Here is a 27,869-nt window from a genome sequence, read left to right as displayed (position 1 = left end):
CTATATATATATATATATATATATATATATATATATATATATATATATATATATATATATATATATATTCGCTGGCGCCCCGACAGGGTTCAAGTTTGGCGCCCTGAGCTATCCTATGAACGCTATGGTCAGTGCCGGCGCCAGGTAATATAGCGCCCTAGGCAAAACGTATCAAAACGCCCCCCCCCCCCAACCGTAATATATATATATATATATATATATATATATATATATATAATATATATATATAAAATATATATTATATATATTATATAAAATATATATTATATATATTATATATATATATGTATATATGTATATATATATATATATATATATATATATATATATATATATATATATATATATATATATATATATATATATATATGTATATAAAATATATATTATATATATTATATATATATATATATATATATATATGTATATATATGTATATATATATATATATATATATGTATATAAAATATATATTATATATATATATATATATATATGTATATATATGTATATATATATATATATATATATATATATATATATATATATATATATATATATATATATATATATATATATATATATATATATATAACACAAGTGGCTTTCGGGCATTTGTCGCATTCGGGCAAGTGTCCTTTCGGGAAATCGGCCTTCATGCAGTCGGCATTCGGGCAAGTTTCTTTCGGGGAAACGTCTGGCTCCCCACCGAAATAGATCATTACGCAAAGTTAATAATTTTTAGGTACTTTTTAATAATGGCGATTACACATTTTTGCGCCCCCTTTTGACAGCGCCCTAGCTAGCGCCGGCCCTGGCTATGGTGCATAATATCGTTTTATACAGTGCGATAGACTATGGATAAGCAAGGTTACTGAATCGAATCCGGCGCCCCAAAAGGGTGTCATTTGGCGCCCCGGGTGTTTAAGTGAATGCATAAAACTATGAATAACTTGGGGTACTATAGTCGTTTACTAAGTTGAATCAGGCGGTTCCGCCGGCGCCCCAGCTTGGTGTGATTTGGCACCTTGAGCTAGACTGTGAACACTTTGCGGTTCTTTGTGTTTGGGTTTGTGGTTGGGTTTGTGTTTTTATTTGGGTTTGTTTTCGTTTGCTTTTTTGTTTGCGTTTGTGTTTCCGTTGTGTTTGTGGTTAGGTTTGTGTTTTCGTTTGTATTTGTATTATGTTTGCGTTTTTAAGTGTGTTTTGGTTTTTGTTGGTAGTGGTTAGGGTTAATTCGAAAAGTAATATATTTCCTAAACCCGGGCAAAGCCGGATTTATGCTGATTACTAAACACACTAGTCACGGTCCTTTAGATAGGCTTTCCACAAAGGCCAGTGCATGGCCTGGCCGGCTATTTTATATATATATATATATATATATATATATATATATATATATATATATATATATATATATATATATATATATATATATATATATATATATACACACTTTGTTTCTTGGGGGTGACACCACGAAGGGCCGCACCGGGTGACACCCGACCTAGCGACGCCACTGGGTACCCATGGCCTATTATTGTAAAGAGGAAGTATTAAATTTAAAATTAGTACAACAAATGGTATTTTCAGAAACTTTCAAGTATAAAATAATTTGAGTTGATCAATATATCTAAAACAGACAATAATATGAGCATAGAACATAAAAAGAGCAGCTTGCGGTTCGCGACCGTAGGTTGCCGACCCCTGAGCTAGACCCTACAACTTTGCATCAGCTGTGTCGCAGGGGTTGTCGACAGGAAACCAATCTTCTATATATATAATTCTCTTCTGGGAGACGCTAGAAAACAAGCTGTAAACGCGCTCCCTACCACCCCCACCCCTACATGGCCTGGTGAGCTGTGGTTCACTCTAAATGTTTACAGAGCCGGGTTTAGTGACGACTATTAGGGGCAGATAATTTATTTTGAAACGATTTTAAACGTAGTGGGGGGGGGGGGGTAACTAAGTGGAGTTTACTTTAACGGAGGGGGATTATCGTCCTTAACGAGCTACTTATAGTGTTTTAAAGAAATATTTTCAGTGGCAGCGTTGGTAGTGTCGAATTCACAAATTATGAATACTGAAAAGTAGATAAAACAACAACTAAATAGCGGCGTATGATATGCCGCGGCTCGGCTCGTGTTATTAAATGTAGGTTTTTGCTTGACCCACTTTTTTTTTTACCGTCGTCATGGTACATGTTTTAAAATCTAGTCTAGTCGCTGAAAATATCCAGTAGAACATAATAAAAGTAAGTAAGCAAAACGTGAATTGCTTTATTAATTTAATATTGTTCTAACCGTACTGAAAATATATATAAGCAATAGAAAAATTATAACTTGCTTTCTATTAAACAAATGTCATTAATGTTTTAAAAATCATGCAGGGTAAAATAAAAACCTTTAAAAAATAACTTGATCGAGACAACAGCTAGCTAAGCCCGCCCATTTTCACCCGGGAGAAATCTAGCAGACGACACATTTCTGCTGAACAGCACTGAACCATCATTCGCGTCACAAAAACACTCCTTTTAAAAAACTAACCCACGGTATCACTGACAATCGGTCTATCGTAGCCATTTAAAAACAAACGCGTTTTTTCACAAATCATTTTCTAGGCTACCGATTAAATCGGATAAATAAAATTGGCATCAAATTAAAGGTAAATAAATGTAGTTTTTAATGTTTAAAGTTAACATGAACAATGATGATAATAATGAAGTTTAAAATCTTAGGCGACACCCTAGTATTAAAAATAACTCTAGATCTAGATCTAGATCTAGATCTAGACTAGTAATCCTGCAAGGGGCTCTACTCCTGTTTTGAAAATATGACATTGTCCCTATTCAAACTTTATTACTACTAGATCTAGATCTAGTCTAGACTCTAGATCTAGATCTTCTAGAAGTCTTGGATTATAGATCTAGATTCTAGATCTACAACACACGAAGTAGGGGCCTACTAATTAATTACTATTTACTATCCTTCTAGATCTACCCTCAACAGCGGTCTCACTCAACTACACTAACTACACTACACTGGACTTTGACCCAGGCGCGATACTAGATTCTACTACTGATCTATATCTAGAATCTAGATCCCTAGATCTAGAATCTACTTACTACTACTAGATCTACTTACTACTACTAGAGATCTACTATTAGATCTAGATCTATTCTAGTAGTACTAGATCTATAACTATAGTATTCTAAGCTAGATCTATAACTTATATATTATATAGATCTAGATCTAGATCTAGTAGGACATAATAATTATTAATAGGCATAGGGTTTCTAAAGGGCAAAGGCTAAAGAAGGCGTAATCTTGAGTGGTCTTAATTAATAATAAATACTAAAGTGACTAAAGACTAAAGAGTGAGAGTCTTTACTACTCTTTACCAAAGACTATAGTATTAATAGTATAGGCCTAGTCAAGTCTAGTGGTAGATTTTAGTCTAGATCTAGATTTTGTTTAGATCTAGATCTAGATTCTCTAGATATAGAAGAAAGTAATACATTTTAAAAAAAAATCTAGATTCTAGATTTTTTTTTAATCTAGGTGTTAGAGTCCAGAGCTAGATCTAGTTCTTGATCTTCAACAGTAACAGATATTATTATGATATTAAATTATAAAATTAATAAGTAAGTTACTAGTCTAGATGTAATATTACTAATATTAAATTAAATCTTATTAATGTAGATACTATTTAGTAATTTTACTATTACTAACTGTAGAAATCTAACTACTAAACTAGATTTAGAATTCTAAAAAATTCTTAACTATAAGTAAAAGTTAAAATAATCGCAATCCCCCAGTATGGAAATTGCGCTAAAAACTTTATCTAATCACAATCCTCTTTACTCCTTGTGAAGCATATCATAGGCCATAGGGCCTCAACCATAATCTTCCATTTTGTCAGGTCCCCAACAGTTGAATTTGCTGTCTCCCAAAACATCCCTGCTGTCTTCAGTTCTTCAAGAAGACCCTACCACCAGGTCTGACTTAGACGTACTCTCATCCACCTTCCTTGTGAGTTTGACTCAAGCCCCTAGGGTTAGGGTGTTTCACTAACTTATTTCATTTGATATAAAAATAACTACACTTAACACTAACTTGTCAGCATCAGTAGATCTCTATCGATAGTAATCTATACAAGACTCTAATTATATTAATTAAATTGCACCCCTGAATTCATGATGCACAGATTCTGCTGTTAAAATTAGCAGTAGCAGTTGGTTCGTTTACCTCACTATTCAATAATTAACAGGGGTTGGCGTGGTCGAGTCATAAAGCTCATGGTTGCTAAACCGAAAAGTCTTGAGTTCGAACCCTCGGGCAGATGAGGCTCTTTAGCTGGGGACAGCCACTCTTCTAGGAGAGACAACTCCAAAATGAAACAACTGCTGCCTTGTAGTTTGTTCTTGGTTGGACAAAGGCTATGGAAGCAAATCCAAAAAGAAAAGCAGGCTGAAATCGGAGTCAATGGCCTCAATGGCGCATAACCAGTTGACACGTAATGCTTAATTGTGTTGGAGGCGTGTTCGAGTCGGCAAAAAGCTCATGGTTGATAAATTCGAACAAAGTCTCGAGTTCAAACCCACTGGCAGATAAATCTCGATCCCCTTCAACTCTAATAATAAATAATTAAGAACGAAGAAGAAGAAGAATAATTAGCAAACACTTAAGTAGTTTTCTAGATTAGCTTTACATAAAATTGGGTATGGCCCAGAGGTGTAGCGAGGGGGGGGGGGGGCAGGGTGTGCGGACCGCACCCGGTGACACCATCTAGGGGGGTGACACCAAGGCAAAAAATAGTTAAATATATGAAGAAAATTTGAGGGGGGGGGTGCAAATTGAAAGTTTGAGGGGGGTGCAAATAAAAAAAATTGAAAGTTTGTCCCCGGGAAGGGTCGCTTCGCCTCTGGGGGGTGACACCCGACCTCGCTACGCCACTGGTATAGTTAAATGACAAGCACTTTTGTTTTCCAGACTGTTATCTGAGGAGATGAAAATACTTGTTGCCATGGAAAATGCAAGTCGGCGCTTGCACTACTTACACAAAGTTCTATGTCAGCCATCAGCAAATGGCAAAGTGCCTGAAGTTATCCAAATTCAAGTTCGTCTAATATCAGAGTCTACTCTTGGTTAGTAAATAACAATGTTAAATTCAGCAGTATTAGATATATAATTATGGCCTATATATATATATATATATATATATATATATATATATATATATATATATATATATATATATATATATATATACACATATACATATACATATACATATACATATACATATACATATACATATACATATACATATATATATATATATATATATATATATATATATATATATATATGTATACAATTTTTCAGCTGCTTTCTGGCTTTGTATATCTCTTCTTTTGAAGGTGGGTTACAGTCTACAGGGAGATCACTTTCAGCTGGTGGTAGATCTTATGTGCACTCTTGGTCTCTTCAGCAGTTCTTCAAAATATTCTGCTGATCTCTTCCTCTGTCCTTCCACATCAGGTATCACCTTACCATCTTTGGTCTTCACTGTCCTCTGTGGCTTACTGAACCTCCAAGATATCTTCTTAATTGTATTGTAAAGGCCCCTAATGTTTCAATGGATAGCTGTTTTATGGCATCTCATTCCTGCTGCTACTTTGGTTGCTTTTCCAGCTTCCTACATTTTATGGATGTTCTTCCAGCTTCCTACATTTTATGGATGTTCTTCCAGCTTCCCACATTTTATGGATGTTCTTCCAGCTTCCTACATTTTATGGATGTTCTTCCAGCTTCCTACATTTTATGGATGTTCTTCCAGCTTCCTACATTTTATGGATGTTCTTCCAGCTTCCTACATTTTATGGATGTTCTTCTAGCTTCCTACATTTTATGGATGTTCTTCCAGCTTCCTACATTTTATGGATGTTCTTCCAGCTTCCTACATTTTATGGATGTTCTTCCAGCTTCCCACATTATATGGATGTTCTTCTAGCTTCCTACATTTTATGGATGTTCTTCCAGCTTCCTACATTTTATGGATGTTCTTCCAGCTTCCTACATTTTATGGATGTTCTTCCAGCTTCCTACATTTTATGGATGTTCTTCCAGCTTCCTACATTTTATGGATGTTCTTCCAGCTTCCTACATTTTATGGATGTTCTTCCAGCTTCCCACATTATATGGATGCTTCATGATCTGATATTGATAGTGGTTGTTGACCCATTCTGGAGGACCAGGGTGCTAGCTTTTATCCGACCCTTGCTGGTATAGCTCTGGGGGTCATGCCAGGAGTTTACACTCCCACTGGTATAGCTCTGGGGGTCACGCCTTGAGTTTACACTTCCGCTGGTATAGCTCTGCGGGTCACGCCAGGAGTTTACACTCCCGCTGGTATAGCTCTGGGGGTCACGCCAGGAGTTTACACTCCCACTGGTATAGCTCTGGGGGTCACGCCTTGAGTTTACACTCCCGCTGGTATAGCTCTGGGGGTCATGCCAGGAGTTTACACTCCCGCTGGTATAGCTCTGCGGGTCACGCCAGGAGTTAACACTCCCGCTGGTATAGCTCTGGGGTCATGCCAGGAGTTTACACTCCCGCTGGTATAGCTCTGGGGGACACGCCTTGAGTTTACACTCCCGCTGGTATAGCTCTGGGGGTCATGCCAGGAGTTTACACTCCCTCTGGTATAGCTCTGCGGGTCACGCCAGGAGTTTACACTCCCGCTGGTATAGCTCTGGGGGTCATGCCAGGAGTTTACAGTCCTGCTGGTATAGCTCTGGGGGTCACGCCAGGAGTTTACACTTCCGCTGGTATAGGAGTCATGCCAGGAGTTTACAGTCAATGTGAGCGAAAAATAAGTGAAGTTCCCCTTTGAGACCTCAGAATTTAAAGTTGTAGTTGAACTCAAATGTTTCTTGACCTTGGCATTCAAATGTTTCTTGACCTTGGCATTCAAATGTTTCTTGACCTTGGCATTCAAATGTTTTTTGACCTTGGCATTCAAATGTTTCTTGACCTTTTTTTTTTTGGAAATTTAACTAAGAAATAATTCTATGTTTAAACTTTGGAAATTTAACTAAGAAATAACTTTCGAAATTTAGCTCAATTAAATTGTTTGAAATTTTTTTTTTTTTAGGAAAAAAAGTGAGCATTGGAGATGTTAGTAAAGTGATAAGTGAGCCAAAACATCCAGAATTTGTACCCAGGAAATATTGTAAGATTTATCTCATGATTATAAAATACCATTTGTACTCAAATAATTTATGCATTAATTATGCAAGTCTAAATTACTTGAAGAACTCTTGAATAAGGATACTTAAAAGTACACTTTCCCAAATGCTGTTTGCCAAACGCCTTTTACATGAAGGCTATTTGCCCAGCGATAATTAACCTAAATGACTGGTTCTGTCAAATAAAAGCCATCATATTCAATTAAAAAATTAGACCTTTGTACAATGCTAAAAGAGGCTGCCTACATAGTTGAGTAAATAAGATGCTCTGTGTTGACAGTTCAGTTGCATTGTGATGGCATCCCTGACAACCTTAAGCTGCCAGTTTTATGGTACAACATGATCACTGTTCTGTAACTTTATGCTACATGCTGCCAGTTTTATGGTACAACATGATCACTGTTCTGTAACTTTATGCTACATGCTGCCAGTTTTATGGTACAACATGATCACTGTTCTCTAACTTTATACTACATGCTGCCAGTTTTATGGTACAACATGATCACTGTTCTGTAACTTTATGCTACATGCTGCCAGTTTTATGGTACAACATGATCACTGTTCTGTAACTTTATGCTACATGCTGCCAGTTTTATGGTACAACATGATCACTGTTCTGTAACTTTATACTACATGCTGCCAGTTTTATGGTACAACATGATCACTGTTCTGTAACTTTATGCTACATGCTGCCAGTTTTATGGTACAACATGATCACTGTTCTGTAACTTTATGCTACATGCTGCCAGTTTTATGGTACAACATGATCACTGTTCTGTAACTTTATGCTACATGCTGCCAGTTTTATGGTACAACATGATCACTGTTCTGTAACTTTATGCTACATGCTGCCAGTTTTATGGTACAACATGATCACTGTTCTGTAACTTTATGCTACATGCTGCCAGTTTTATGGTACAACATGATCACTGTTCTGTAACTTTATGCTACATGCTGCCAGTTTTATGGTACAACATGATCACTGTTCTGTAACTTTATACTACATGCTGCCAGTTTTATGGTACAACATGATCACTGTTCTGTAACTTTATGCTACATGCTGCCAGTTTTATGGTACAACATGATCACTGTTCTGTAACTTTATGCTACATGCTGCCAGTTTTATGGTACAACATGATCACTGTTCTGTAACTTTATGCTACATGCTGCCAGTTTTATGGTACAACATGATCACTGTTCTGTAACTTTATGCTACATGCTGCCAGTTTTATGGTACAACATGATCACTGTTCTGTAACTTTATGCTACATGCTGCCAGTTTTATGGTACAACATGATCACTGTTCTGTAACTTTATGCTACATGCTGCCAGTTTTATGGTACAACATGATCACTGTTCTGTAACTTTATGCTACATGCTGCCAGTTTTATGGTACAACATGATCACTGTTCTGTAACTTTATGCTACATGCTGCCAGTTTTATGGTACAACATGATCACTGTTCTGTAACTTTATACTACATGCTGCCAGTTTTATGGTACAACATGATCACTGTTCTGTAACTTTATGCTACATGCTGCCAGTTTTATGGTACAACATGATCACTGTTCTCTAACTTTATACTACATGCTGCCAGTTTTATGGTACAACATGATCACTGTTCTGTAACTTTATGCTACATGCTGCCAGTTTTATGGTACAACATGATCACTGTTCTGTAACTTTATACTACATGCTGCCAGTTTTATGGTACAACATGATCACTGTTCTGTAACTTTATACTACATGCTGCCAGTTTTATGGTACAACATGATCACTGTTCTGTAACTTTATACACTCAGTAAAAGACGCTACTGGGACTACCATTAAAATATAAAGACATCACTACCCACACCATTGTACTAATATAAAGACACCACCACCCACAATATTGTACTAATATAAAGACATCACCACCCACACCATTGTACTAATATAAAGACATCACCACCCACAATATTGTACTAATATAAAGACATCACCCACACCATTGTACTAATATAAAGACATCACCACCCACAATATTGTACTAATATAAAGACATCACCCACACCATTGTACTAATATAAAGACAATACCACCCACACCATTGTACTAATATAAAGACATCACCACCCACAATATTGTACTAATATAAAGACACCACCATACACACCATTGTACTAATATAAAGACATCACCACCCACACCATTGTACTAATATAAAGACAATACCACCCACAATATTGTACTAATATAAAGACATCACCACCCACAATATTGTACTAATATAAAGACACCACCATACACACCATTGTACTAATATAAAGACAATACCACCCACACCATTGTACTAATATAAAGACATCACCCACACCATTGTACTAATATAAAGACAATACCACCCACAATATTGTACTAATATAAAGACATCACCACCCACAATATTGTACTAATATAAAGACATCACCACACACACCATTTTTTTTTGACTCAACAATTCTGTGACATAAGTGATGTCACTTTCATGTGTATGAGACTTTATAGCTGCCTATTTAACAAAATTTGCTCTTAATGCTATATACATTCTTTTCGACTTGTAGTAAAAACAAATATCTCTCAATCAACACTAAGGCATTTGAGGTGGATTATGCAGAAGGTAAGCATATGTTTTGTTAGAATAGTATCAGAACTGTTAGCAATATCACAAGGGTACTAGTTTTTAAAAACAAGTGCCCTTTATGCTTAAAGACACACACACACACTCACACACACAAACATATATATGTATATATATATAAATGTATATATATATATATATATATATATATATATATATATATATATATATATATATATATATATATATATATATATATATATATATATGTATATATGTATACACAACTGTTTATGTGCTCATATCTGATGTGTGAAAAATAATGTAAATAGTAGACTTTTCTGTACTTGAGTTTTTGGGAAGGGGTAATACACAGGGATAATTAGGGGGTGGGGGGGGGGGGGTTGATAGCCAGGATTATTGTTCTGTTTTCTCATATATCAAGACATTAGTTTTTCTATTAGAACCTTTGGATTTATTTTAGTTGAACTTGTGATTATGCTGCTCAGTCATGATTGTTTGAATGGGTAATATTTTGTGTTATCTTAAGGATTCTCTTGGACAAGATGTCTTTCTTATCGGACCACCTGGGCCATTGAGAAGACAAATAGCCATGATGTACTTGGTGAGTAAAAAAGGTGGTCTTGATTGAATATTTTATTTATACTTTAAGATTAGGTGGATAGAAGGGATAACACTAATACAATTACTAAAAAAAATATTCAATCATCTGTTCCTGTTGTTACACACACACACCACACACACACCACACCCAGTCAACACACACCATACCCAGTCAACACACACCACACCCAGTCAACACACACCATACCCAGTCAACACACACCATACCCAGTCAACACACACCACACCCAGTCCACACACCACACCACACCCAGTCCACACACCACACCCAGTCCACACACCACACTCAGTCCTCAAACCACACCCAGTCCACACACCACACCCAGTCCGCACACCACATCCAGTCCACACACCACACCCAGTCCACACACCACACCCAGTCCACACACCACACCCAGTCCACACACCACACCCAGTCCACACATTACACCCAGTCCACACACCACACCCAGTCCACACACCACACCCAGTCCATACACCACACCACACCCAGTCCACACACCACAACACACCCAGTCCACACACCACACCCAGTCCACACACCACACCACACCCAGTCCACACACCACACCACACCCAGTCCACACACCACACCCAGTCCACACACCACACCACACCCAGTCCACACACCACACCCAGTCCACACACCACACCCAGTCCACACACCACACCCAGTCCACACACCACACCCAGTCCATACACCACACCACACCCAGTCCACACACCACACCACACCCAGTCCACACACCACACCCAGTCCACACACCACACCACACCCAGTCCACACACCACACCCAGTCCATACACCACACCACACCCAGTCCACACATCACACCACACCCAGTCCACACATCACACCCAGTCCACACACCACACCCAATCCACACACCACACCTTGTCCACACACCACACCACACCCAGTCCACACACCACACCACACCCAGTCCACACACCACACCCAGTCCATACACCACACCACACCCAGTCCACACACCACACCCAGTCCACACATCACACTCAATCCACACACCACACCCAGTCCACACACCACACCCAGTCCACACACCACACCCAGTCCACACACCACACCCAGTCCACACACCACACCCAGTCCACACACCACACTCTAGTCCACACACCACATCCAGTCCACACACCACACCCAGTCCACACACCACACCCAGTCCACACATCACACCCAGTCCACACACCACACCTTGTCCACACACCACACCACACCCAGTCCACACACCACACCCAGTCCACACACCACACCCAGTCCACACACCACACCCAGTCCCCACACCACATCCAGTCCACACACCACACCCAGTCCACACACCACACCACACCCAGTCCACACACCACACCACACCCAGTCCACACACCACACCCAGTCCCCACACCACATCCAGTCCACACACCACACCCAGTCCACACACCACACCACACCCAGTCCACACACCACACCCAGTCCACACACCACACCCAGTCCACACACCACACCACACCCAGTCCACACACCACACCCAGTCCCCACACCACACCCAGTCCACACACCACACCCAGTCCACACACCACACCCAGTCCACACACCACACCCAGTCCACACACCACACCCAGTCCACACACCACACCCAGTCCACACACCACACCCAGTCCATACACCACACCACACCCAGTCCATACACCACACCACACCCAGTCCACACACCACACCCAGTCCATACACCACACCACACCCAGTCCACACACCACAACACACCCAGTCCACACACCACACCCAGTCCATACACCACACCACACCCAGTCCACACACCACAACACACCCAGTCCACACACCACACCACACCCAGTCCACACACAACACCACACCCAGTCCACACACCACACCACACCCAGTCCATACACCACACCCAGCCCACACACAACACACCCAGTCCACACACCACACCCAGTCCACACCCAGTCCACACACCACACACAGTCCATACACCACACCACACCCAGCCCACACACAACACACCCAGTCCACACACCACACCACACCCAGTCCACACACCACACCCAGTCCACACACCACACCCAGTCCACACACCACACCCAGTCCACACACCACACCACACCCAGTCCACACACCACACCCAGTCCACACACCACACCACACCCAGTCCACACACCACAACACACCCAGTCCACACACCACACCCAGTCCACACCACACCCAGTCCACACACCACACCACACCCAGTCCACACACCACACCCAGTCCATACACCACACCCAGTCCATACACCACACCCAGTCCACACACCACACCACACCCAGTCCACACACCACACCCAGTCCATACACCACACCCAGCCCACACACCACACCCAGTCCATACACCACACCCAGTCCACACATCACACCCAGTCCACACACCACACCTTGTCCACACACCACACCACACCCAGTCCACACACCACACCCAGTCCACACACCACACCCAGTCCACACACCACACCAGTCCCCACACCACATCCAGTCCACACACCACACCCAGTCCACACACCACAACACACCCAGTCCACACACCACACCACACCCAGTCCACACACCACACCCAGTCCCCACACCACATCCAGTCCACACACCACACCCAGTCCACACACCACACCACACCCAGTCCACACACCACACCCAGTCCACACACCACACCCAGTCCACACACCACACCACACCCAGTCCCCACACCACACCCAGTCCACACACCACACCCAGTCCACACACCACACCCAGTCCACACACCACACCCAGTCCACACACCACACCCAGTCCACACACCACACCCAGTCCACACACCACACCCAGTCCACACACCACACCCAGTCCATACACCACACCACACCCAGTCCATACACCACACCACACCCAGTCCACACACCACACCCAGTCCATACACCACACCACACCCAGTCCACACACCACAACACACCCAGTCCACACACCACACCCAGTCCATACACCACACCACACCCAGTCCACACACCACAACACACCCAGTCCACACACCACACCACACCCAGTCCACACACAACACCACACCCAGTCCACACACCACACCACACCCAGTCCATACACCACACCCAGCCCACACACAACACACCCAGTCCACACACCACACCCAGTCCACACCCAGTCCACACACCACACACAGTCCATTCACCACACCACACCCAGCCCACACACAACACACCCAGTCCACACACCACACCACACCCAGTCCACACACCACACCCAGTCCACACACCACACCCAGTCCACACACCACACGACACCCAGTCCACACACCACACCCAGTCCACACACCACACCACACCCAGTCCACACACCACAACACACCCAGTCCACACACCACACCCAGTCCACACCACACCCAGTCCACACACCACACCACACCCAGTCCACACACCACACCCAGTCCATACACCACACCCAGTCCATACACCACACCCAGTCCACACACCACACCACACCCAGTCCACACACCACACCCAGTCCATACACCACACCCAGCCCACACACAACACACCCAGTCCACACACCACACCACACCCAGTCCACACACCACACCACACCCAGTCCATACACCACACCCAGCCCACACACAACACACCCAGTCCACACACCACACCCAGTCCACACACCACACCCAGTCCATACACCACACCACACCCAGCCCACACACAACACACCCAGTCCACACACCACACCACACCCAGTCCACACACCACACCCAGTCCACACACCACACCCAGTCCACACACCACACCCAGTCCACACAACACACCCAGTCCACACACCACACCCAGTCCACACACCACACCCAGTCCACACACCACACCCAGTCCACACACCACACCACACCCAGTCCACACACCACACCCAGTCCATACACCACACCCAGTCCACACACCACATCCAGTCCACACACCACACCCAGTCCACACACCACACCACACCCAGTCCACACACCACACCCAGTCCACACACCACACCCAGTCCACACATTACACCCAGTCCACACACCACACCCAGTCCACACACCACACCCAGTCCACACACCACACCCAGTCCACACAACACACCCAGTCCACACACCACACCCAGTCCACACACCACACCCAGTCCACACACCACACACCACACCACACCCAGTCCACACACCACACCCAGTCCATACACCACACCCAGTCCACACACCACATCCAGTCCACACACCACACCCAGTCCACACACCACACCACACCCAGTCCACACACCACACCCAGTCCACACACCACACCCAGTCCACACATTACACCCAGTCCACACACCACACCCAGTCCACACACCACACCCAGTCCACACACCACACCACACTCAGTCCACACACCACACCCAGTCCACACACCACACCACACCCAGTCCACACACCACACCACACCCAGTCCACACACCACACCCAGTCCACACACCACACCCAGTCCATACACCACACCACACCCAGTCCACACACCACACCACACCCAGTCCACACACCACACCCAGTCCACACACCACACCACACCCAGTCCACACACCACACCACACCCAGTCCACACACCACACCCAGTCCATACACCACACCCAGTCCATACACCACACCACACCCAGTCCACACACCACACCCAGTCCACACACCACACCCAGTCCACACACCACACCCAGTCCACACACCACACCCAGTCCACACACCACACCACACCCAGTCCACACACCACACCCAGTCCACACACCACACCCAGTCCATACACCACACCACACCCAGTCCACACACCACACCCAGTCCACACACCACACCCAGTCCACACACCACACCACACCCAGTCCACACACCACACCACACCCAGTCCACACACCACACCCAGTCCACACACCACACCCAGTCCACACACCACACCCAGTCCATACACCACACCACACCCAGTCCACACACCACACCACACCCAGTCCACACACCACACCCAGTCCACACACCACACCCAGTCCACACACCACACCCAGTCCACACACCACACCCAGTCCACACACCACACCCAGTCCACACACCACACCCAGTCCACACACCACACCACACCCAGTCCACTCACCACACCACACCCAGCCCACACACAACACACCCAGTCCCTGCCTCCCAGTGTCCCTGCATTAATCATGAACTGAACAATTTTTAATTCAAATGTTTCTCTGTCATGTAATGAAACTTTGTCCTTAATCTGACAGGAACTAACAAAACGTGAGGTGGAATATGTTTCTTTGTCACGAGACACTACTGAATCAGATCTCAAACAAAGACGAGAGATTGAGGGTGGAACAGCTTATTATATAGACCAGGTACACAAGTGCCAGCAGCTTCTGTCATAGGCTCACATGTACAACTTTGATCTAGGCTCACATGTACAACTTTGATCTAGGCTCAGATGTACAACTTTGATCTAGGCTCAGATATACAACTTTGATCTAGGCTCAGATGTACAACTTTGATCTAGGCTCAGATGTACAACTTTGATCTAGGCTCAGATGTACAACTTTGATCTAGGCTCACATGTACAACTTTGATCTAGGCTCAGATGTACAACTTTGATCTAGGCTCAGATGTACAACTTTGATCTAGGCTCAGATGTACAACTTTGATCTAGGCTCAGATGTACAACTTTGATCTAGGCTCAGATGTACAACTTTGATCTAGGCTCACATGTTCAACTTTGATCTAGGCTCAGATGTACAACTTTGATCTAGGCTCAGATGTACAACTTTGATCTAGACTCAGATGTACAACTTTGATCTAGGCTCAGATGTACAACTTTGATCTAGGCTCAGATGTACAACTTTGATCTAGGCTCATATGATCTAGGCTCAGATGTACAACTTTGATTAGTCTAAGTGGGTGTTTTCTAGAGAGGTTGTGTTTAGCAAAGTACCTCTATTAATTTTGTTTGCCCGTTGAAGTGACTGTTTGCCTGTTGAAGTGACAATTTGTTTGCCTGTTGAAGTGACAATTTGTTTGCCTGTTGAAGTGACAATTTGTTTGCCTGTTGAAGTGACAATTTGTTTGCCTGTTGAAGTGACAATTTGTTTGCCTGTTGAAGTGACAATTTGTTTGCCTGTTGAAGTGACAATTTGTTTGCCTGTTGAAGTGACAATTTGTTTGCCTGTTGAAGTGACAATTTGTTTGCCTGTTGAAGTGACTGTTTGCCTGTTGAAGTGACAATTTGTTTGCCAGTTGAAGTGACAATTTGTTTGCCTGTTGAAGTGACTGTTTGCCTGTTGAAGTGACAATTTGTTTGCCCGTTGAAGTGACTGTTTGCCTGTTGAAGTGACAATTTGTTTGCCTGTTGAAGTGACAATTTGTTTGCCTGTTGAAGTGACAATTTGTTTGCCTGTTGAAGTGACAATTTGTTTGCCTGTTGAAGTGACAATTTGTTTGCCCGTTGAAGTGACTATTTGTTTGCCCGTTGAAGTGACTATTTGTTTGCCCGTTGAAGTGACTGTTTGCCTGTTGAAGTGACAATTTGTTTGCCTGTTGAAGTGACAATTTGTTTGCCCGTTGAAGTGACAATTTGTTTGCCCGTTGAAGTGACAATTTGTTTGCCCGTTGAAGTGACAATTTGTTTGCCCGTTGAAGTGACAATTTGTTTGCCCGTTGAAGTGACAATTTGTTTGCCTGTTGAAGTGACTGTTTGCCTGTTGCCTCTGTGTCCCCATGTGTCCTGTCTTTGATTTGATACAGTGCGCTGTCAGAGCTGCCCTTGAGGGAAGGGTTTTAATCTTGGAAGGCATAGAAAAAGCTGAGAGAAATGTGTTGCCCGTGCTAAACAACCTCCTAGAGAACAGAGAGATGCAGCTGGATGATGGCCGCTTCCTCATGTCAGCCCAACGCTACGATCAACTTTTGACAGATCACACGCCTGAAGAACTTGATGCACTCAAGCTTGTCCGAGTCAGCAGTGAGTTTCGGGTGATAGCACTTGGTTTACCTATACCAAGGTATCAAGGCAACCCTCTTGATCCCCCACTACGTTCCAGGTTTCAGGCCAGAGATATTCACTCCACACCTTACAAGGTCAGTCTATTGCTTTGTTCAATTTAAGGGGGATAGAGGTTGTGTAAGTGGTGGTGTGTGGGTAGAGGTGTGTGGGTGGTGGTGTGTGGGCTGGAGTGAGGGGTATGGCTCCCTTGACCCTATTATCAACATTGTTAATAATCCTATTGTAAGATAATCCTATTGTAAGCTAATCCTATTGTAAGCTAATCCTAATTTTAGATAAACCTATTGTAAGCTAATCCTATTGTAAGCTAATCCTAGTGTAAGCTAATCCTATTGTAAGCTAATCCTAATTTTAGATAAACCTATTGTAAGCTAATCCTATTGTAAGCTAATCCTATTGTAAGATAATCCTATTGTAAGCTAATCCTAATTTTAGATAAACCTATTGTAAGCTAATCCTATTGTAAGCTAATCCTATTGTAAGGTAATCCTATTGTAAGCTAATCCTATTGTAAGCTAATCTTATTGTAAGCTAATCCTATTGTAAGCTAATCCTATTGTAAGCTAATCCTATTGTAAGCTAATCCTATTGTAAGCTAATCCTATTGTAAGCTAATCCTATTGTAAGCTAATCCTATTGTAAGCTAATCCTATTGTAAGCTAATCCTATTGTAAGCTTCCTCCCCTGAGCTCCACTAGATGAATGATTTGAGACAAGTTGTTGGAAGTTAAAATACATTTTCTACTTGCCCAATAGGAGCTGTTGGAAGTTAAAATACATTTTCTACTTGCCCAATAGGATTTGTTGGAAGTTAAAATACATTTTCTACTTGCCCAATAGGAGTTGTTGGAAGTTAAAATACATTTTCTACTTGCCCAATAGGAGTTGTTGGAAGTTAAAATACATTTTCTACTTGCCCAATAGGATTTGTTGGAAGTTAAAATACATTTTCTACTTGCCCAATAGGAGCTGTTGGAAGTTAAAATACATTTTCTACTTGCCCAATAGGAGTTGTTGGAAGTTAAAATACATTTTCTACTTGCCCAATAGGAGTTGTTGGAAGTTAAAATACATTTTCTACTTGCCCAATAGGAGTTGTTGGAAGTTAAAATACATTTTCTACTTGCCCAATAGGAGTTGTTGGAAGTTAAAATACATTTTCTACTTGCCCAATAGGAGTTGTTGGAAGTTAAAATACATTTTCTACTTGCCCAATAGGAGTTGTTGGAAGTTAAAATACATTTTCTACTTGCCCTATAGGAGCTGTTGAATGAGCTTGAGCTACTGGCCCCAAACATTTCTGCAACCAGGTACATTGCTACACATTACATTGCTCATTAGGGCAAACTTTGTCATATTTCTTCTATTCAAGTTTTATATCTTAGGAATAAAAAAGTTGATCAAGTTTTATATGTCAGGAATAAAACAGTATTGAAGAAGTCCAACATTTTTCAGGTTGTCCCAGCTGTTATCATTTGCAACAACTCTTCTACAGAGGGAGAGTTCCACATTAGGACTTCCAGACTTTCCTATTGATAATTTGCCTCACATTGTCCAGATAATGGTCAGTAGATTTGCTCCAATTGCTTAGGGATTTTTTCTTTTTAAATCCATCATCCCTTTATTAATGAACACCCATTATCTCTCAAGATAGGTAATTTGCCAACCAGACAAGCATGACTAGATTTGTAACTTGTCAGTCAGACAAGCATGACTAGATTTGTAACTTGTAAGAATATATTTTGCTCTGACAGCTACATATTAAAATATTCTCCCCTAATAATATCATTGCTGGTCACTCAATTTAAAATATTCTCCCCTAATAATATCTTTGCTGGTCACTCAATTTAAAATATTCTCCCCTAATAATATCATTGCTGGTCACTCAATTTAAAATATTCTTCCCTAATAATATCATTGCTGGTCACTCAATTTAAAATATTCTCCCCAGAATGCATGCCCTAGCCACTCATTAAAATGTTCCTCCCAAATCTTACCTGGCCATTACATTCTCTTCAGAATATATTACCTGGCCACTCAGATGCAAAACTCATACAGAGGATTTATCCCTACACAGCCATGTTGGCAAGAGAAGGGAGAGAAGCTGTTGAAGAAACCATTAAAGTAAGATTGTAAACATTTGCTTTTTAGGAACTAATAATGTTGTCTTTTTATTATACACTTGAATAGTTCTATGTATGTTGAAGTATCTGTTCTGTAAGATAGGAAAATCTTCACTATTTGTTGATAGTTATAATGCAAACTTATATAGAGAAAAATGTTCTTCTGACGAAGCATGTTGTATAAACCAAAATTTATTTACAGAAGTTAATAAAAATAAGAGAAATTTCATTAAAAAAAACACATTTAAGGATGTAGTATTAGAAGTTTGACTATATTTTTCAACATAACATAACTGATTTTCTTGAAACATGGCATCCAATGAAAACACAACAAAGGTTCATTATCTTCTGGTGATACTTTTAATGAGATATCATTTGTTATTTCTATTAGGTTTCAATAATATTATCAATAGAGATCATTTGTTATTTCTATTAGGTTTCAATAATATTATCAATAGAGAAAATTTGGCAAATCTTCTAAATAGAGAATTTGAAGAAAAAAATGAACTAGGCTAGGCCTATATTATTTATTATTTTATTTACTTTACATCTGAGTGATATAGACTAGTTAAACTACTTAAACATATTGACCTTCCTGTCAGTTTTATATATATATATATATATATATATATATATATATATATATATGAATAGACATATATATATCCTATATATATGAATAGACATGTTTTGTTTTAGAAATTTGAAATTCCTGAGTCCAACAATGCTGTTGGATCCATTGAAAAAGTCACCAACACTGGCAGTCAAGCCAAAGTTGTGTTAAGGTCTGGACATTCTTTCTATACTGTACAGGTAATATTTTTTTTTTTCATATTTCATCCAATGGTTCAAGTTGAATTTTTTTTTTTTAAAATGTGTAGATTTATAATTGGTTATGATTATAATTGGTTATGGTTATGATTAGTTATGAACCCTTCCAACACTAAAATTAAGAATGAAGAAGAAGTTCCAAAACACTTTTTAAAGTAAATATCAAAACCCTAACCCTTTCTAGTTTCAGCTAATCTTGTGGATTTCATTTTACTTAACATGAACTCTAACGTTCAAAGGACCATTTGTCTAGATTTAGGCTCTTTATTGTTAAAGACTTACCATGTCCATCTTTCTAAATATAAGGCATAATTTTAAATTGAAGCAAGTGTACAACTGTGTTAAAATTTCTTTTCCATATTTGTTAAATTGTAAAAAAACTTTTGCAGTTGTTTATAAGGTAAACATTACATTGTAATTAGACATGAATTAGAATGTTATTTTATTGCCCAATATTAAAATATTAGCTATATTAAACAGTTAATTAGTACAGTAACAGTGTGAGACTGATTTAATTGTGATGAAACAAAGATTTCCTATTTTTGTCCTATGGTCTGGTCACACCCCAGCAACAATGGCCAAGGATACAGTTGAATAACTAGAAGAATTGAGTGGAAAGGCACTAAATGCTACCCTACATGAAATATACCTCATGTAACATGTACAAAACATTTCAGTTAGAGGCTATCAAATCATGTATAAATCATCACAATAATAGGCAATTAACCTTTGTATAAATCATTTCAGTTATAGGCAATTAAACTACGTATCAAACATCTAAGGCAATTAAATCATGTATATATCATCTCTATTTAAATTAAAGACTGACCCCCAACAATGACCCCTGCAGGTTTGTGTTGGTGACATGATGGTATAGACAAGACTGACCCCAACAATGACCCCTGCAGGTTTGTGTTGGTGACATGATGGTATAGACAAGACTGACCCCAACAATGACCCCTGCAGGTTTGTGTTGGTGACATGATGGTCTAGACAAGACTGACCCCAACAATGACCCCTGCAGGTTTGTGTTGGTGACATGATGGTATAGACAAGACTGACCCCAACAATGACCCCTGCAGGTTTGTGTTGGTGACATGATGGTATAGACAAGACTGACCCCAACAATGACCCCTGCAGGTTTGTGTTGGTGACATGATGGTATAGACAAGACTGACCCCAACAATGACCCCTGCAAGTTTGTGTTGGTGACATGATGGTATAGACAAGACTGACCCCAACAATGACCCCTGCAGGTTTGTGTTGGTGACATGATGGTATAGACAAGACTGACCCCAACAATGACCCCTGCAGGTTTGTGTTGGTGACATGATGGTATAGACAAGACTGACCCCAACAATGACCCCTGCAGGTTTGTGTTGGTGACATGATGGTATAGACAAGACTGACCCCAACAATGACCCCTGCAGGTTTGTGTTGGTGACATGATGGTATAGACAAGACTGACCCCAACAATGACCCCTGCAGGTTTGTGTTGGTGACATGATGGTATAGACAAGACTGACCCCAACAATGACCCCTGCAGGTTTGTGTTGGTGACATGATGGTATAGACAAGACTGACCCCAACAATGACCCCTGCAGGTTTGTGTTGGTGACATGATGGTATAGACAAGACTGACCCCAACAATGACCCCTGCAGGTTTGTGTTGGTGACATGATGGTATAGACAAGACTGACCCCAACAATGACCCCTGCAGGTTTGTGTTGGTGACATGATGGTATAGACAAGACTGACCCCAACAATGACCCCTGCAGGTTTGTGTTGGTGACATGATGGTATAGACAAGACTGACCCCAACAATGACCCCTGCACGTTTCTGTTCCCAGGTTGCAGCAGGTTCGGGCACGCGAGACTGTCATTTTGTCAGCACACCGTATCACAATCAAATTCTGGCTGAGATGATACAGTCACATCTTATCAAGGATTTTTGTCTCATAGGTCCTAAGGTTAGTGACCTTGTCTCATAGGTTTAGTGACCTTGTCTCATAGGTCCTAAGGTTAGTGACCTTTTCTCATAGGTCCTAAGGTTAGTGACCTTTTCTCATGGGTCCTAAGGTTAGTGACCTTGTCTCATAGGTCCTAAGACTAGTGACCTTGTCTCATAGGTCCTAAGGCTAGTGACCTTGTCTCATGGGTCCTAAGGTTAGTGACCTTGTCTTATAGCTCCTAAGGTTAGTGACCTTGTCTCATAGTTCCTAAGGTTAGTGACCTTGTCTTATAAGTCCTAAGGTTAGTAACCTACTACATATTTAGTATCCACATAGAGCAACAAGATGCACTGGATCAAGTGTCCATTCTGGCATTGGTCCATTTTGGCATTTGTCGCACTCGGGCAAGTGTTCATTCAGGAAAAAAGGCTTTCAATTAAACAACATTTGGGCAAGTGTTCATTCAGGAAAATAGGCTTTCGATTAAACGGCATTTGGGCAAGTGTTCATTCAGGAAAATAGGCTTTCGATTAAACGGCATTTGGGCAAGTGTCTTTCGGGAAAATGCTGTGCTTCCGGGTTTAAACTATCTTATCTAAAGTTATAAATAATGGTTTATACTACCTAATCTAAAGATATAGATTTAGGTTTATACAACTTATCTAAAGTTGAAGGGCTTTAATTTTTCATGCTTATTTTTTCTTTGATCTTTAGGGCTGTGGCAAGAATGTGGTTGTTGAAAAATTTGCCAGTCTACTGGGCTATCATGTAGAACCAATTATGCTTTACCAGGTAAGTGTGTAATCAACATGGGATGGACCAGGACATGAGGTAGTCTGTGTTATGGCATCATCAGTATGGTTGGTACTGATGACGTCAGTGAGAGGTTAAAGAAAAGACATCAACACAATTTCAACACAGTAACTTTAATTTGATAGATGGTGGTCTTGCCTAAACTAGGAAATAAACATGATTATCAATAACGGCCAGCCTTAGGGGCCAGCCCTACCACACTTTACAAGGGCCAGCCCTACCACACTTTACAAAACAAAACACGACTACATGCTTCTAAGGCTAACGTTCAATTGTCCTATCAATCTGGCCCTCACCATCCAGCTTGGGGTCTATGCCCTGGAATAACCTTGAATACAATAGGGTATCTCATTACGTGTTTCCCCAAATTTGCATCCCAGGTTAGTTGGGTCAGACTAAGGTCAAAGACCGGCAACAGGTACTTCACCTAGCCTGCAGATCTCTAGGTCGGGCGGGGATGTCTTCATATCTGGTTACACTGTCCTAGTTCAGGTGTGGGACGGGTAGGGGGGGGGGCGTTAACCCACTAGCATTAGTTATAACAGTCTAGTCAGCTGTGGTCAGTTCTAACATCCATACATGACTTTCTATGTCTATGAGCAGGACATGACATCACGAGACCTGCTGCAACAAAGGACAACTCTAGCCAATGGTGATACAGTGTGGAGACCATCACCACTTGTGACTGCAGCATTAGAGGGAAGTCTGGCTGTACTGGATGGTCTACACAGGGTCAATCCTGGCTCATTTGCTGTCCTTCACAGGTCAGTTCTAACATTCTTTTACATAGCTTTATGACCAGTGGGCTCTGGTTGCTGTCTACCTCCTGCTGCCCAAGGTCCTGACTGTTGTCTACCTCCTGCTGCCCAAGGTCCTGACTGTTGTCTACCTCCTGCTGCCCAAGGTCCTGACTGTTGTCTACCTCCTGCTGCCCAAGGTCCTGACTGTTGTCTACCTCCTGCTGCCCAAGGTCCTGACTGTTGTCTACCTCCTGCTGCCCAAGGTCCTGACTGTTGTCTACCTCCTGCTGCCCAAGGTCCTGACTGTTGTCTACCTCCTGCTGCCCAAGGTCCTGACTGTTGTCTACCTCCTGCTGCCCAAGGTCCTGACTGTTGTCTACCTCCTGCTGCCCAAGGTCCTGACTGTTGTCTACCTCCTGCTGCCCAAGGTCCTGACTGTTGTCTACCTCCTGCTGCCCAAGGTCCTGACTGTTGTCTACCTCCTGCTGCCCAAGGTCCTGACTGTTGTCTACCTCCTGCTGCCCAAGGTCCTGACTGTTGTCTACCTCCAGCTGCCCAAGGTCCTGACTGTTGTCTACCTCCTGCTGCCCAAGGTCCTGACTGTTGTCTACCTCCAGCTGCCCAAGGTCCTGACTGTTGTCTACCTCCTGCTGCCCAAGGTGTCCTGACTGTTGTCTACCTCCTGCTGCCCAAGGTCCTGACTGTTGTCTACCTCCTGCTGCCCAAGGTCCTGACTGTTGTCTACCTCCTGCTGCCCAAGGTCCTGACTGTTGTCTACCTCCTGCTGCCCAAGGTCCTGACTGTTGTCTACCTCCTGCTGCCCAAGGTCCTGACTGTTGTCTACCTCCAGCTGCCCAAGGTCCTGACTGTTGTCTACCTCCTGCTGCCCAAGGTCCTGACTGTTGTCTACCTCCTGCTGCCCAAGGTCCTGACTGTTGTCTACCTCCTGCTGCCCAAGGTCCTGACTGTTGTCTACCTCCTGCTGCCCAAGGTCCTGACTGTTGTCTACCTCCTGCTGCCCAAGGTCCTGACTGTTGTCTACCTCCTGCTGCCCAAGGTCCTGACTGTTGTCTACCTCCTGCTGCCCAAGGTCCTGACTGTTGTCTACCTCCTGCTGCGCAAGGTCCTGACTGTTGTCTACCTCCTGCTGCCCAAGGTCCTGACTGTTGTCTACCTCCAGCTGCCCAAGGTCCTGACTGTTGTCTACCTCCTGCTGCCCAAGGTCCTGACTGTTGTCTACCTCCTGCTGCCCAAGGTCCTGACTGTTGTCTACCTCCTGCTGCCCAAGGTCCTGACTGTTGTCTACCTCCTGCTGCCCAAGGTCCTGACTGTTGTCTACCTCCTGCTGCCCAAGGTCCTGACTGTTGTCTACCTCCAGCTGCCCAAGGTCCTGACTGTTGTCTACCTCCAGCTGCCCAAGGTCCTGACTGTTGTCTACCTCCTGCTGCCCAAGGTCCTGACTGTTGTCTACCTCCTGCTGCCCAAGGTCCTGACTGTTGTCTACCTCCTGCTGCCCAAGGTCCTGACTGTTGTCTACCTCCAGCTGCCCAAGGTCCTGACTGTTGTCTACCTCCTGCTGCCCAAGGTCCTGACTGTTGTCTACCTCCTGCTGCCCAAGGTCCTGACTGTTGTCTACCTCCTGCTGCCCAAGGTCCTGACTGTTGTCTACCTCCTGCTGCCCAAGGTCCTGACTGTTGTCTACCTCCTGCTGCCCAAGGTCCTGACTGTTGTCTACCTCCTGCTGCCCAAGGTCCTGACTGTTGTCTACCTCCTGCTGCCCAAGGTCCTGACTGTTGTCTACCTCCTGCTGCCCAAGGTCCTGACTGTTGTCTACCTCCTGCTGCCCAAGGTCCTGACTGTTGTCTACCTCCAGCTGCCCAAGGTCCTGACTGTTGTCTACCTCCAGCTGCCCAAGGTCCTGACTGTTGTCTACCTCCTGCTGCCCAAGGTCCTGACTGTTGTCTACCTCCTGCTGCCCAAGGTCCTGACTGTTGTCTACCTCCAGCTGCCCAAGGTCCTGACTGTTGTCTACCTCCTGCTGCCCAAGGTCCTGACTGTTGTCTACCTCCTGCTGCCCAAGGTCCTGACTGTTGTCTACCTCCTGCTGCCCAAGGTCCTGACTGTTGTCTACCTCCTGCTGCCCAAGGTCCTGACTGTTGTCTACCTCCTGCTGCCCAAGGTCCTGACTGTTGTCTACCTCCTGCTGCCCAAGGTCCTGACTGTTGTCTACCTCCAGCTGCCCAAGGTCCTGACTGTTGTCTACCTCCTGCTGCCCAAGGTCCTGACTGTTGAACCTAACTGCTGTTTAGACATTTTTAAACACAATTGAGTGTGATAAAAACTTTTGCTCTCCAAAAGTCTTGATATCATTCTAACTTGTATTTGGTCCTGATACCATTTTCTCTAACACTTGGTTATTCTGCATAATGTGTTAAACATAGTACGGTATACAATTTTATTTCACGATTAGTCCAACCCCCCCTCCCTCTCACCCTCAGGTTTGTGAGTGAAAGAGAACTTCAGCTTTTTGATGGCACTCGTTTGTTAAGTCAAGAGAAATTTGAAGCCATCAAACAAGAGACAGGATTTACTGATCTCCAGCTAGAGGAGAGGTTAGAACATGAGACTCAAATTTGAAGTTCAGTCAATAAAAAAAGAATTTTCAGTTTTTACTTTTTTTAGAGAAATAGAGCCATTGATGTTCTGTAGTCACTTTTTTTCCAAAGCCTAAAAGATTGAAGAAATGCCTCATGTTTTCTAGAAAGATATTGCCAATCCATCCATCCTTCCGAATGATTGCCCTGTCTGAGCCCCCAGTTGTTGGCAGTTCCAAGCAGCAGTGGTTGTCTCCTGAGATGCTGACAATGTTTTTGTTTCATGAGATGCGCACGCTGTCACGCTCTGAAGAGCAGGAGCTCATTACTACACTGGTGAGTCATATCATAAATAGTCTCATGCCCAGTAGATGATATCATGCCTTGAGTCAGGTCAGGGAGGTAAATAATTGACCACATGGCTACTTGAGTCAGGTCAGTGAAGTAAAGAATTGACCACAGGGCTACTTGAGTCAGGTCAGGGAAGTAAAGAATTGACCACATGGCTACTTGAGTCAGGTCAGGGAAGTAAAGAATTGACCACATGGCTACTTGAGTCAGGTCAGGGAAGTAAAGAATTGACCACATGGCTACTTGAGTCAGGTTAGGGAAGTAAAGAATTGACCACATGGCTACTTGAGTCAGGTCAGGGAAGTAAAGAATTGACCACATGGCTACTTAGGTCAGGGAAGTAAAGTATTGACCACAGGGCTACTTGAGTCAGGTAGTATTAGTTACCTCACAAGTTAAAGACAGTTACAAGTACTATGGACGTTTCGACCCAAGGTCTTCGTCAGCACACAACAGTGTGATTACAGATTAGACATCCTTTATATCGGACAAACGGGGAAAAGATTGTCTGACAGGGTTAGCCAACACCTGCGATCAATCAATAATGAAGACGGTCTTCCTGTGGCCAAATACTTCAACAAGAGTGGGCATGACTTAAAAAAGGACTTTTGTGTAACCGCCGTTCGGTTTTGCCACAATTTAAAAAATCGCCTTAGCACTGAAACGCGACTAATACTTAAATTTGGTACACGGGCACCCGATGGCTTGAATGAACAGATATCTTTCACCTAATAACCCACCCCCCCCCCCCCCCCGCATACACCACGCCCCCAACCCCACCCCTATACGGTGTCCAAGCGTCCTTCTCACTCGTCTTTTCTTTTGGATATCGTGGCTAGCAGACAAGACGTGTTTTCACTGTCGAGCTAAGTCAAAAAATGTGTTACTGTTTG

General features: G+C 42.9%; 1 protein-coding gene across 7 annotated transcripts in view; it reads left to right on the top strand.

Annotated features, from left to right (window-relative positions):
- The first annotated feature begins 2,511 nt into the window (after nt 1-2,511).
- LOC131941212 (von Willebrand factor A domain-containing protein 8) overlaps nt 2,512-27,869 on the top strand; it is a 75,775-nt gene continuing 50,417 nt past the window's right edge. The window contains exons 1-18 of one of the 7 annotated variants that reach the window (XM_059300268.1): nt 3,145-3,397; nt 3,582-3,664; nt 3,943-4,052; nt 5,013-5,167; nt 7,180-7,257; nt 9,856-9,911; nt 10,423-10,497; nt 15,807-15,917; nt 17,314-17,646; nt 18,833-18,882; nt 19,028-19,136; nt 19,592-19,696; nt 20,395-20,508; nt 22,377-22,496; nt 23,193-23,270; nt 23,895-24,055; nt 26,530-26,643; nt 26,793-26,961. In XM_059300268.1, the coding sequence (XP_059156251.1) occupies nt 5,029-5,167; nt 7,180-7,257; nt 9,856-9,911; nt 10,423-10,497; nt 15,807-15,917; nt 17,314-17,646; nt 18,833-18,882; nt 19,028-19,136; nt 19,592-19,696; nt 20,395-20,508; nt 22,377-22,496; nt 23,193-23,270; nt 23,895-24,055; nt 26,530-26,643; nt 26,793-26,961 (1,812 nt within the window). In that variant the 5' untranslated portion in view covers nt 3,145-3,397; nt 3,582-3,664; nt 3,943-4,052; nt 5,013-5,028. Of the gene's footprint in view, nt 2,686-2,834; nt 2,974-3,144; nt 3,398-3,581; nt 3,665-3,942; nt 4,077-5,012; nt 5,168-7,179; nt 7,258-9,855; nt 9,912-10,422; nt 10,498-15,806; nt 15,918-17,313; nt 17,647-18,832; nt 18,883-19,027; nt 19,137-19,591; nt 19,697-20,394; nt 20,509-22,376; nt 22,497-23,192; nt 23,271-23,894; nt 24,056-26,529; nt 26,644-26,792; nt 26,962-27,869 lie in introns of those variants that run through there. The other 6 variants (XM_059300269.1, XM_059300273.1, XM_059300270.1 and 3 more) reach the window with 6 other exon arrangements.

The sequence above is a fragment of the Physella acuta genome, unplaced genomic scaffold (genome assembly GCF_028476545.2).
Source record: "Physella acuta isolate Inbredline_101_S28 unplaced genomic scaffold, ASM2847654v3 ptg000353l, whole genome shotgun sequence".
NCBI lineage: Eukaryota > Metazoa > Mollusca > Gastropoda > Physidae > Physella > Physella acuta.
The sequence above is the reverse complement of the archived record's forward strand: the minus strand, read 5'-3'. Positions and strand labels throughout refer to the sequence as shown.